At 37.1% G+C, this 13133-nt stretch overlaps 1 protein-coding gene across 4 annotated transcripts in view; it reads right to left on the bottom strand.

Annotated features, from left to right (window-relative positions):
- The window catches only part of LOC306842607 (chromodomain-helicase-DNA-binding protein 3-like), a 43401-nt gene that overhangs the window by 7428 nt on the left and 22840 nt on the right, over positions 1-13133 (bottom strand). For all 4 annotated transcript variants that reach the window (XM_079373570.1, XM_079373571.1, XM_079373568.1 and 1 more), the window contains exons 30-39: positions 12400-12565; positions 12156-12310; positions 9725-9959; positions 9496-9630; positions 9127-9255; positions 6857-6965; positions 6431-6563; positions 4931-5126; positions 4068-4231; positions 3222-3348 (exon numbers count right to left, since the gene is read on the bottom strand). In XM_079373570.1, coding sequence (XP_079229696.1) covers positions 3222-3348; positions 4068-4231; positions 4931-5126; positions 6431-6563; positions 6857-6965; positions 9127-9255; positions 9496-9630; positions 9725-9959; positions 12156-12310; positions 12400-12565 — 1549 coding nt within the window. The remainder of the gene's footprint in view (positions 1-3221; positions 3349-4067; positions 4232-4930; positions 5127-6430; positions 6564-6856; positions 6966-9126; positions 9256-9495; positions 9631-9724; positions 9960-12155; positions 12311-12399; positions 12566-13133) is intronic.

Raw genomic sequence — 13133 nt, 5'->3', positions numbered from 1 at the left:
GGGGGGTAGGGAGCGGTCAATCAGTGGCATAGTATCAGTCCTCAATATTGAAAAAACAGAGAAAAACCCATAACTGTAGGCAGGAGGAGGCCTTCTCTCGAAACAAAGAAAAAGCAAAAAAATCTCCCAGTTTGTGTCTCCCGCTCTTACAAATAATCCCGAGAGCCAGACTCAGGACATCCACTGGCTGCGATTGCAGTGACGCACCGAACTTTCACAAGGTAAAAAAATAAAAATAGACGTTCGGCCATTTTTTGCCAAAGAAATCTGTGTTGACATAGTGTGTCTAAAACCTTTTGCTCCATGAAGTTCATGACATATAAAACGTTAAGAGTTTAAGTGGCAATGACTTAAAAAAGAAAACAAGACATGCTCGCCAAGGTCTTTATTTCTGACAACTTTAAGAATGATTGAGCGAGATGTTATAGGGTCCGCTAGGATTTTTACAAAGGCAAAGCGGAGCTAACACTCCATTTTGTCTCTCTCCTCCCTCTCACTTCTTCCTCTGTCTTTTAGAGAGATGTCTGACCGGGTCCAAAAAATGCCCTATTATGGAGTACGTTAAACAGATCAACACAGTCTGTCCTTCATTTTTCTCTTTTCTTTTATATCTCTTTCTCTCTCTTGTTTTTTTGTTTAGTCTGTTTTCATCTTGCTCCCTGGCTCAGTTTAAACTGGGGTCACCACAGTTGTCTTAATCAGGGACCAGTGGGTTCAAACGGGCCCCAAGTGGGGCATATTTTTAGCCAGGCAAGGGTTCAGCGTGTACAGCCTCAACAAACCCAATCAGCCTCTACACCCACCAGGATCTGAAGTCTGGGGCTATTTCAGTGACAGACAAGAGACTGAAAGAGAGAGACAGACAAAGAGAGAGAGCGAGCAAGTGAGCGAGAGTCTAGTTCTGCCTCCAGGGGGTTTAAAAAAAACGGCATAAAAGGCACAAGCACATTTGTGTTTCTTTATGGTTTTTTTTCTCTCTTAAAAATATCTGAGTAGAAAAGCAAAAAAATGTTCCCTCGGCTGAGCGATTCCTGGCACGGGTAAGGTTCTGGATAACTGTAATGACATTTTCAGAAAAAGCACCATGGCAAGAAAATATGCCTCCCTTAGACGCTGTAGAAAGATTGGTATCAGGACACTCAATCCACTCTGTACGGGTAAAAACAGTCGGGACGCTGGACGGAGTTTGGCCTCTGATAGAATAAACAGAAAATGGCAAACAAAAACAACTACATATGTTCTTCTCAGTGCTTCTTGCACACATATGCTGTTACAGAGCTAATATTGAAACAATAAACTTACTGGCAGGGCTAATCTTTTCTCTAGGACCAAAGATGGAGAACGCAAAATAATTTTGCCAAAATTCCACGGGAGCCCTCTCAAATTAAAATCTAATTAAGTGTGCTAACCAGAATCATATTTTTGCAGAAACATGAATACATCAAGTGTGACTTGTGTCAGTGTAGTTTTTTTTTTTCACTTGGGACAGAACATGTGCTTACATTTTTGAACAGTGACATATTGAGCAAGGATTAAATCTGTAACTGTGTTTTACAGTTTAAGTATTAAATACTAAACTACTACATACTGAAATCTGTGGAACAAAAATCATTTCAGGTCCATCAGAAGTTTGATAACTGATTAAACCTTTTTCAAGAATCAGTGCTTTATAGAGAAACTACATACTAAATGTCAAATCCAGCCTCTCATACACTGACCTCACAAATTATTGTGAAATAGAGCATTCGTACACCCACATGTACGCCCACATAATCACAAATAGACAGAGAGAGAAAGAGAAAGAAAAAACAGAGGGAGAAAAACAGAAAAGCTGAATCGTGTGGATTTTGCCACGTTAATCATGAGATGGTAAAGTTATAGCCTAAAGCGCTGTCCATTTCTCATCTAACAAATCACTGCTTGCAAAAAAACTAAAATGAATTTATTAAAATGAAGCTGAAATAAAATATCAATATTAGATGAAAAGCTTAAGCTTAGTAACTGGAAATCATTTTTAAACTGAAAAAAATAAAAATAAATGAAACCTAAATAGTAATATTTAAAACCACTAATAAAATGACAAAAACATCAAATATCTAAAAATTATTCTAAAGTTAAAATGAAAATAACAACTGAAAATATAAAAATAAAAACCATTTCAAAATATCTATAATGGTACATAAATAATACTAAATTAACTCTGGTGTAGTCTGATTCACAAATGACTCTTTTGAACTGATTTTTTTAATAAATCGCAGTATTGGTTTAAATCAGCTGAAGGACCAATTCAGTCTGTGAAATAATTTGCTTACTGACTGGATGTTTGTAGGACGATGCACAATGTGTAGGTAAAGATACAGTGGTGTTCACTAGTGTTTTATATGTGTATGACGCATTTATTTACAAATCTACTTACATTTTACTAATGCTACCAAGAATTCCTCAGCACTTAAAGTACATTCTACACCACCTGTGTCACCAAAAGGAGCTGCAAAAATAATAATTGTTTGCAAACAGGTTTTCAGAAACTCCCCTCTCCATCTGTCATTGGCTGGCCAAACAAGTGGCTCCGCCCTTAACTCATGCCATTGGATGCTCAAACTTGTAGAGAAATGTTTTGATAGCACCGCAGAGTTGACATTTTTAGGCAGAATCAACCTATGAATGGCCTACTTATAGCTGTCTCTGCATATTAAGCTGCGACAGGAGAATTTAACATCCAAAAAAATTTACTTCACCATCTAGCAGATGCTCTAATCCAGAGCTGCTTACAAGAAGCACTTTGTTTTCACATTTTGAGACTGCCATGATCAACAGGTGGCAAGCAAATCTGCCTTTCAAATTGAAACCAACCAAACAAACACATCAGTACCTCCAGCTGGTCAAAACAGATTTCAATTAAACTTGTCATTTAAGAACTTTAAGTTTAGAATTCCACATCACTTCCAGCATTTTCCTTTCTATTTCACATATCGTACATACAGACAGACAGCACAACACACACACACTGATTCTAAAAATCGCAAAAATGCGAATCAACAATTTTACTACCTTGACGTGCAAACATCCCTCGTTTAATATGAGCAGTTAACAAACGCTGATCTGCTTTTTTATCAGTGTAAATGAAATGCCTTTAAATTGGTTGAGAGTAACCAGAGTATGAGATCACTGGAGGCTGTTTTGGGGTGCCTTCTTTCTGGGGACGGATCAGCAAAACTGACCTGATATGAAAGCGCCAGGGGGCATGTGGGTGTAGTTGGCCCCAGCCAGAGTGAGAGCCGCTGAAGGTGCAGGCGTGAAGGGAGGGCCGTAGTTCTGTGGGGTGGCATACGGGCCTGGAGGAATAGGCTAGATAAAGAGAGAAAGAGAAAGAGTGTGTTATAAACCTTAGAATGCAAAGGGAGTTGGTTTTAAGCAACTAAAAAAATAAAATAAAATTCATTTTGAAACGCTGCACATTTTATTGATGCCAAATGGCTGCAACAAATGGGAGCATATTTACTCTTTTATATTATTTATGAATTCCTTTCCGTGTCAGTCATTATAAATATATTTCAATCGCATGGAATACGTTTAGAACTGAAATATACAGATACAAATATATTAGTTAAATATTTACAAGCCTGAGAATTTACCACTTGTGAGGAGTGTATGTACACCATTGTCGGTCAGTAAGATTTTTAATGTTTGTTTTTTTTTCCAACATGCTTCATATGCTCACCAAGGCCACATTTATTATTACAATTTCTATTTTAGTACAAGTTTAAAATGTAATTTATTCCTGTGATGGCAAAGCTGAATTTTAATATGAATTTAAATCATTCTAATATGCTGATTAGCTGCTCAAGAAACCGATTATCAGTGCTGAAAACAGTAATATTTTTGTAGAAACCATGATATTTTTTTAGGATTCTTTGCTGACTAAACAGTTCAAAAGCATTTATTTGATCAATTTAATCCATCCTTATTGAAAAAATTACAGCCCTCAACTTTTTGATTGGTAGTGTACTTTGTATTAATTTAATATCTGTATGAATATGTACATTCATATGTATTTTCGTATTTACCGGTGGTGTGTGTGTCTCATTGCCTTTATTGGCCAGTCTGCTGAGGATGCTTCTCTCTGACATCTGCAGGCGGGCCGTGATCGGCGGGACTCTAGAGAGTGTGGCAGGGAGCCGCATTACGTCTGCCTTCATGTCACTCAGAAGCTCCTCCAGTTGGTTTAGAACTACAAAAACGTCCATTATTACAACATGCCAGGTTGTAGAAACTAACAGAAGCAGACAGGATTTGGTTGTAAAGTTAAATATGGAATTGTTAATAGAATCTTTGCTTCAAGCTGAAGACTTCAAGAGCAGGAACATGCATATATTCAGAATGTCGACTTTAACAACGAAAAGAGCTTGAAGCATTATTATATTGCATTCTTTACCAACTATTATATATATATATAATATACAAAAAAGTGTATAAGTAATACTAAATTAGCACTTGTTTTGAAGCATGTCAAAGAGGCACCTTTTGATCAATATCAGCTTTAAAAGCCATTCGACAGTTCAGAATGCTAACTAAACGTGACATAGTGAATTCTGATTGTCAAAAGTGAAATTTATTGGCAGTTCTCTCAGCAAATTCAGACAATAATAAGAGTGACAAGCCAAGTGAACTGTTATCCAATAAATGGTTTATCGTCACAGATTAAACACGCTTGAGAAAACTCCAGGACATTTAAAGTGCCTTGTGTTCTTGAACTGTTCCCATATCAGAGCTGGCAGGAGCACTGGTCCCACTGGATCTATCCAGAAGCCTTTTATCAGACCCTCAAGACGCCAGCAAACTTTGTCTGAGTTACACACAAACATATTCCCTCTCATTTTTCATTTAAAGATATTTACGAGACAAATCCCACACAAACACAAACACTCACCCTTATGCAAGACGGCATTGGCAGGTTTGTTTCCTGCGAGCGACTCCTTGCTGAGATGTTGATGGGACTCAGCTAGACATTCAACCTCAGCGAAGCGAGCGTTCAGGGCCATGGCCGGGTGAGTCGGGTCCTGGGTCATGTTGAGGTACGCAGCCCGACGCAGCTGCTCCTCTATCACCAGGGCCTGCTCTAGCAACTGAGAGAGAGCAAGAGAGAGAGAGAGAGAGAGAGAGAGAGAGATATTAGATCTAGAGATGTGTCAAACTAAATTAGACAGCTAGTTGTTCAGGCAACCCACTAACTACATGACGTGGCACTCCAGCTAAAAATTACCATCTAAATTTGTATGGCTAAAACAATGGTAATTCAAAAAGCTACCAGCATGCTAAATAAAGCACTACATATTCAAACTAAAAGACTATTATCCTTATGATATTGTATATGTATTTTATGCTACTACATTACAAAATTAGTGAGATAAATGTAATGTAATAAATGTTGCAGTCTTCAGTTTCACATGATCCTTCAGAAATCACTTCTTATTACCAACGATGAAAACAGTTGATTTTTTTCAATCAGCAGTTTTTGAAATAGAAATCTTTTGTAACAAATTAACACCACTTTTAAATAATCGAACGCATCCTAGTTGAATAAAACTTTTAAAATATATATATATATCTTACTGACCCTAAACTTTTGAACGGTAGTCATTTTTTCATTACAACATCTAAGCACAAGAGAATCTCAAATTCCTGCTTTAAAAGAGTGAAGAAAAGACAATGGAAAAAGTATCATGGGTGAGAGGCTGAGAGAACAAAGAAAACCGAGACTGAGAACACAGAGCTGGACTGAGGGAGAGTGAAACGGGGAGAAAGATATGCTGCAAAATAATAGGGAATTAAGAAATTTATTGAACAGAATTGACAGAAAAATTATGTCTGGAACGATAAACCGTTGCAGTGATTTATGAGCATAAGCACCAGCTTCCAATTAAAAGAAGTTCCACTGGAATAACGGCGGTTCTCAGGTTGCTCAACGCGTTCGGAATTATTTAAGAGAAGGAGAGAAAGACAGAGAGACAGAGAAAGAGAGCAAGGGAGGCTGGGAAAAGAAAAAGGAGGATGTAGAGAAAAGGATATGAAACATGATGAAAAGAAAAACAGGAAAAACAATGAGACAAGGCTGTTTCACAAGAACGCATGTCAGCATATTGAGGTTTGCGATTGTGACGTGTCGACATGTAGATAAAATCTTCAGGCGGGAGTCACACAAACAGCAGAACAAAAGGTAGAGTAAAACGCATGCCACACAAGTGTATAATTATGATACAAAAGAAGCAGCTTTCAAACAACGATCTACCGCAACGCAAGACGAAAACCGTAACATAACTACGAAAGCCACAATGAAAACCAAATAAAACTCCACCACGGATATCACAACAAACAAAAAGCAAAGAAACTAAACAGAGGACTTTATTTATATTCTTTATTTACAACATACCTTAAACCGCCTGGCCAGGAACTTGTTTTTCATCTCTAAGAAGTTTCCCTTGTTGGCTTGAGTTTTGAAAGGTTCATTAACGATGGTGAACTGCGGGTCGTTCTGAATGTCCTGCCACCGTGCGTAGCCATGGCTTCAACGTGTCAAGGATCAAAAGTTCAAACCTGTCAACCTACGCTAGATCACGATACGCATTCAAATCTACAGATCTTTATTTTCAATAAAAGAATAACAATTTTGCTGTCTGTAGTATATAAAGAAAATTGATGTATTTGTAGGAACTCAGTTTTTTCCATCTCATTTTATTTCCTTGTTCTTCTTGGCTTTGAGCTCTAAACAAACTGTTCATTTAGCGAACGCAGTATAAATATACATTAATGGAACTGGATTGTTTCTACAGCGACAGCAGCCTATCTCCAAGGATACCACACGATGCCTGCCAGCAGCCAGAAGTCATGTCGCCGGTGCCAGATCTCGTTGATCTTGCCTGATGAAATTGCCGCCCGCTCCTCGTTCTGCCAAAGAGTGTGGAGCTCTGTGCATAAAAGGAACAGATATCACTTACAATCCGTTTATACCTGCTGACGAATAAATAAACAAAAGGTAACAATCCTCCATCAACAAAGCTAGCAAGCGTGTAAATCGAGTTATCGGGCTATAAACTACTTCAGAGTGTGGGCTGTATGCTTAGTGTTTGCTTGAAATGTTGTCTCAACGCTGGTGAAATGTTTATGAACGATAAGCATGAACCCCTTGATGTTTAGCTGTTCTCTTTTAAAGTTGTTCATTTGACTTATATACAGTGATTGGCTTCTGGGAACTGAAACTATTTATAGTGACGGGCTGGAAACAAAAATCAAAGAAATAATAGATCAGACAAACAACCATTAGACTGCTAACAGAGGGCCGGTAAATATTAAGGAGTGAAAATGTTCATTCAGGGATGCACAGATAATAAAATTATGCCTGATACCGTGTAAATTCGGCTAAAACTAATAAATTAATTAGAATATTCCATTTTGATGCTGCCTTGACTTTATTAATAATAAAATTAATTGTTTATGTGTTAAAAATGTATTTGATAAATTGGAAATTACAGCATTTGATAAAGATTACATTTAAGAATGCCAATATTTAAATGAGAATGTATTTGAATAATTTATTTAATTATGATCGTGTTTTCAAGTGAGCATTAGATGGCAAATCTAAAAATGAGAAATGAGCATGCACACTTAAATATGCAATATTGACCTTAAAATCTTCTAATATCTGCTTGATAACCAATGCAACATGCATCATTAATTAAACTATTCACAAGTGAGTTTTATGATTTAGTTAACCAATTGGGGCATTTCTGAGTAGTTGACCGTTTGAAATGGAAGAAAACAAACTCAAATAATATTTTTGAGTGACCTGCGTCTTGATATTTGTCAGGTGATGATTCATAGTAGATGAAAAATAATTTGGTGCTGGTCATTACAATCATCTTCAAATATTTAAAAAAAAAAAAAAGTTTCCCAGAATTTGTGATGAGAAAATGGTACTCCTAATCTTGAACTCTCCCTTTATATTCCCAATACTCCCATTACAGTATCCACCCTTACCACATATTCATAGTATTAGTCTCGCAGAGAAATATTGATGTATGCACTTATCCAGTATCTGCACACAAAACATAAACACACAAGTGTGCGTTTACATACTGATTGCCCATGAATATAAGCAGAATGCATGAAATCATAGGTTTTCGTATTTCAGCATTTTAGGAAATAATCAATGGTGAACGATGGAAACTAATCTAAGGGAAGCCTTTGTAAACCACTGACAGATGAAATCATTACCGTTCCTGGTAAAGCCACTTAACAGAAGCTGAAGTGCTCTTCAGAATGTGACCACACTGTCATGTTACCTCGACAACACACTGTTCCATTGCGTTTTATCATAACAGTACATGCTTCATTTTACATGAGCGAGCACCTTTACGTAATGTACCACAATTACTGTGCTTGTCAATACTTGGCAAACAATGAACTAGTGTGATGTTATAAGGATAAAAATAGATAAAGGTAAAGATGTGGCAACGAGTAGGATGGCCAGCCACTTGTAAGCGACACAATTGTTCCTTTAAGTTAATTGTGATCTATTGAACCAGCAATACGATTATTGACACTGCATCCTTAAAGCTGCAGGGTGTCATTTCTGTGCTATTAGCACCAAACAAAAATGAAAAATAATGTTTCTAAACATGGTTCAGTTAGCCCCTACTGGCAGATGCCATTATTACACCATACCATTTCAAAATAGGCAAAGAAATGGTAATGCATATTGACAATGTAGGAAATATATGAAATATTAGTATTTTTTTTCTGATGTAGTGCTTATGTATATATATATATATATATATATATTAGGGATGTAATGATATCAAAATCTCAAGATACGATAATATCTCGATATGAAGTCCAATATATATATTTGCTGCTTGGTAGGGCTGTGCAAGTTCTTGCAGTGTTAACAGCCAATCAGAACTGTCTTGATGTGATTGGTCAAATCTCAGCAGCTCAGGTGATTGACACAAACACTGAGCACTTCCCTGAGCAGATAAATGGGAATGCTTACAGACAGCTTCAACATATTAAGTATTTCAACAGACAAAAAAGGCACGCAGCATCTTTAAACATTGTAATTGAATTTACCTGTGAATCCTCCGTCTGCGATGTTGAACATAAACCGTGGGCGCTCTGTGGGTTTGCCGTTACCTTTGGGCACCTCCTCCCTCTGCCCTCTGACCTCCTTTACAGCATCCTTTTCACCCTTCACTTCCTCTGTGACCCGATAGAAAAAAGAAAAACATGTTTACATCATGTTTAGTTATTTATTCCCTACATTTAAACAAAAAATAAGGCTTAAATTCAGTGGTACCATTGACTTTAGGTGCTGTTTTTGTGAATGTATGTGATAGATTGTATAAACAACTTTGGTCCAATAGTTTTTCATTCTTCACTATGCAACTATATACAATAAACAAAATGCAAAGAAAGAAAGAGTAGCATTGTAACATTCACCTTTTTTGACATCTGAGGGTTGATCTAATTTCTCTTTCTTTTCTGTTGTTTCTGTGGGAGGAGACGTCAGTTCACTTTTCTCTTTTTCTTCTCCAGCCTTTTCTCTTTTCTCTCCCTTGTCCCCTTTCAAAGCCTCTGTAATGACAGACAATAATTAACCACAAATCACAATCAAATGACTGACTGGCACTATAGCCAATCAGATTTCACCATTTGCTACAGCAGTTACCTCTGCTCTCATCTTTAACAGATGGAGAATCTGACGTTTTCTCTGGGGAGGCCTCTTTTTCAGTGCTCTCCTCCTCTTGTTTTTCTTTCTCACTCTTTTCTTTTGGAGAAGACTGAGAGATGGCAGGGCTTTCTTTTGTTTTTGAGTCATCAGAAGCTTTTGTTGGACTTTCGGATGTCTGAGCTTTTTCACTGGTTACGGGGTCTTTTTCACCCCCTTTCACTGTGGTGGAAGTCTCGAAGAAGAGAAAGAAACACATTCTTTATTTGAGCGTCATATAGATGAAGTTACTGTTTACAAACAAATGCTTGCAGAGGCATTTCTAGCTTCTTCAGACACTCCGGAATGCCCATTTAAGTTGTATCCAGCCAAAATCATTTTGTATCAAGCAACAAATAAATCAAATAAAAATTTGTTATTTTATAACAGATGTTCATTATATTACATTTTAGCAGATGTTTAGCCAAGTACAGTTGCTAATGAAGGGCTTGGGACTGTTTGCTTCCTGCTTTTTCAGGCATCCTGGAAGAGAGCTGGTTTGCATTACTTGACCAAAAGGGGAAAAAAAAGAGAAAATGTCCAAAAAGTGCTTCGTATGGGGTTGAAACACCCGATTTCTTGAAGATTTGGGACTTTAGATTTCCATCAGGATATGCTGATTGAATGAAAGAATGCCTTTTATTCACATGTATTATTATATCATACACATGTACAATGAAATTATAAATATGGCTTAAGACAATTTATTGTTTCATGCAGAAAATTGAAGCGATATTTCACAAACTGTAAATTCTGTCATAATGTACTCATGTCATTCCAAACTTGTATGAGACAACACAAAAGATATTTTGAAGACTGTTGGTAACCAAACCGTTTTGGTACCCATTAACGTCCACTGTATTGACAAAAACAACACTAGCACATTTTTCAAAATATCTTCTTTTATGTTTTACTGGCGCTCGGGGAGCAGTTGGGGGTTCGGTGCCTTGCTCAAGGGCACCTCAGTCGTGGTATTGAGGGTGGAGAGAGCGCTGGACATTCACTCCCCCCACCTACAATCCCTGCCGGCCGGAGACTCGAACCCGCAACCTTCGGATTACGAGTCCAACTCTCTAACCATTAGGCCTCGACTTCCCCCTGATGAAGACAAAATGTGACCCTGGACCACAAAACCTTAAGTGTCAATTTTTCGAAGTTGAGATTTATACATCACCCGAAAGCTGAATAAATACGCTTTCCTATTTGGCCGAGATACAACTATTTGAAAATCTGGAATCTTTCTCAATCTAAATATTGAGAAAATCGCCTTTAAATTTGTCTAAATGAAGTTCTTAGCAATGCATATTACTAATAATAAATTATGTTTTGATATATTTACAGTAGGATATTTACAAAATTGGCAAAATTGGATTTTTGGCATAAAAGAAAAAGAAATAATTTTGACCCATACATATATGATCCGGTATTTTTGGCTACTGTTACAAATATACCCCAGCGACTTAAGACTGGTTTTGTGGTCCAGGGTCACAAATCATTTTTGGGTCATCTATCCCTTTTAAGTACAATCAAAAGCAGTTGTTATTATATATATGTCAAATGGCATTACTTAAGGGGTGTATATTTGAGCAACAAAAGATATTTTGCAATTGTTTTAAGTTTTATTTCAGATAAATGCTGTTCTTAACTGTTAATCAAAAATATATATATATAAAAAAAAAGGTTTACGGCTACTAAAAATTCAGCATTGCAAACACAGGAATAAATTACATTTTAAAATACATTAAAATAGAAAAAAGTTATTTGAAATTGTAATAATATTTCATAATATTACTATATTTCCGATCAAATAAATGCAGCCTTGGGGGGCACAACAGATCACCAATACATATTTTACCAACCCCAAACCTCTGAACAGTAGTTTATGCCACACACTAAATGTATTATAACTTCATGACAAATTACATTATATAATGCTTAACTGATCATTCGAGTCATCACTAAAAGCAGCTTGTCAGAAGAACCTGGAAGCATGATTACTATGTGGTTTCAGAAATGTTATCTCCATGAAGCACGCAAACAGACACACAAGCTGCTCCACACTTTCTGAAACAACAGATTTAAACAGACAGGTTTCACATAGTGTTTTGCTATATCTACATAATAAAATAATCCCTGCCACACCCTGACACACACACGCACATTTGTTTATTATGCTGAATATGTTTTTCTATTGTTCTTACTTCTATTGTTGTTATATTAGGCATACTGCCCTTTTATAACCCCTAAACCTAACCACTGCACAAACCTTTCATTTATTTTCATTAAGACATAATTTAATATGCTTATTAAGCGGTTTTCCTTGTTGGATGTTCTCCACAATGCAGGTGATTTCAGGTTTTGCATTTGGTCCTCACAACACGCACACACTTACCTCTCCATGTTCTGTGCTTTCCACACTCTCCCCCTCCTTTCCTTCTTTTGCTTTTTCCTTCTCTCTCTCTCTTTCTGGTTCTGTCAGGGATTCACACTCGTCTTTCTCCGCCTCTTTCGAGCTCTTTTCTATCTTGTCGGGTGGAGAGGGAGTGGCTGTCGGAACAGGTTACGGCAGGTAAGGTCTCTGTGTGTGAGAGATTCTCTCTTTGAGCGGCATATGAGGGTTTTGGGTGGGTGTGTACCTGGTTTGGAGGTGCACGGTGTGTTGTTGCAGCTCATTTCAGGTGTGGGAGTGTCTGTCTTAATGGCAGGCGAAGAAGCTCTTGAAGATTTCTTGGAGTCCACAGTAACCTCTGGCTTCAGTTCAGGCATGCTCCATTTCCCATTAATGTGCTCAAACTCTTGCACCTGCACACAATGTGAAGCACTCTTCAATACAGTAACTCAAGTGCATCAATCAATCTATCCATCCATCGCAGCTAGGTGGAGGACAACAAAAATGAATGCAGGGTTTTCAACACACAATATACAACTGAACTATTTTAACCCTTAAGACAGGACAGGACTCTTAAAAAACGGCATGAGACATGATGCAATGGTCCGTGATGTCTGTCTGAATGTGTATGGCTGAAGCAGTAGTGCTTAAAACGTAGCCAAGAAGATTTTATCAGCTGAATAAAAAATAAGGCATAGCATGGTAAAGCATCATTAAAAGTTTAATATTAAAAACTTATACTACTAGTTAAAATTTGCGGTCAGTCAAATGTCAAAAATACAGTAAAACCTGTAAAATTGTGAAATATTACTGCAATTTAAAACAACTGTTTTCTACTTTAATGTATTTTAAAATGTAATTTATTCCTGATTTTTTTTTCAGCAGCCATTACTCCAAACTGGAGTAACGCTGAAAACAGTTATGCTGCTCTATATTTTTGCGGAAACCATGACACATAATTTTCAGCATTTGTTGATGAAT

This window comes from Barbus barbus (genome assembly GCF_936440315.1).
Source record: "Barbus barbus genome assembly, chromosome: 2".
Classification (NCBI taxonomy): Eukaryota; Metazoa; Chordata; class Actinopteri; order Cypriniformes; family Cyprinidae; genus Barbus; species Barbus barbus.
Note: the sequence above shows the minus strand (reverse complement) of the source record. Positions and strands in the feature narration are given on the sequence as shown.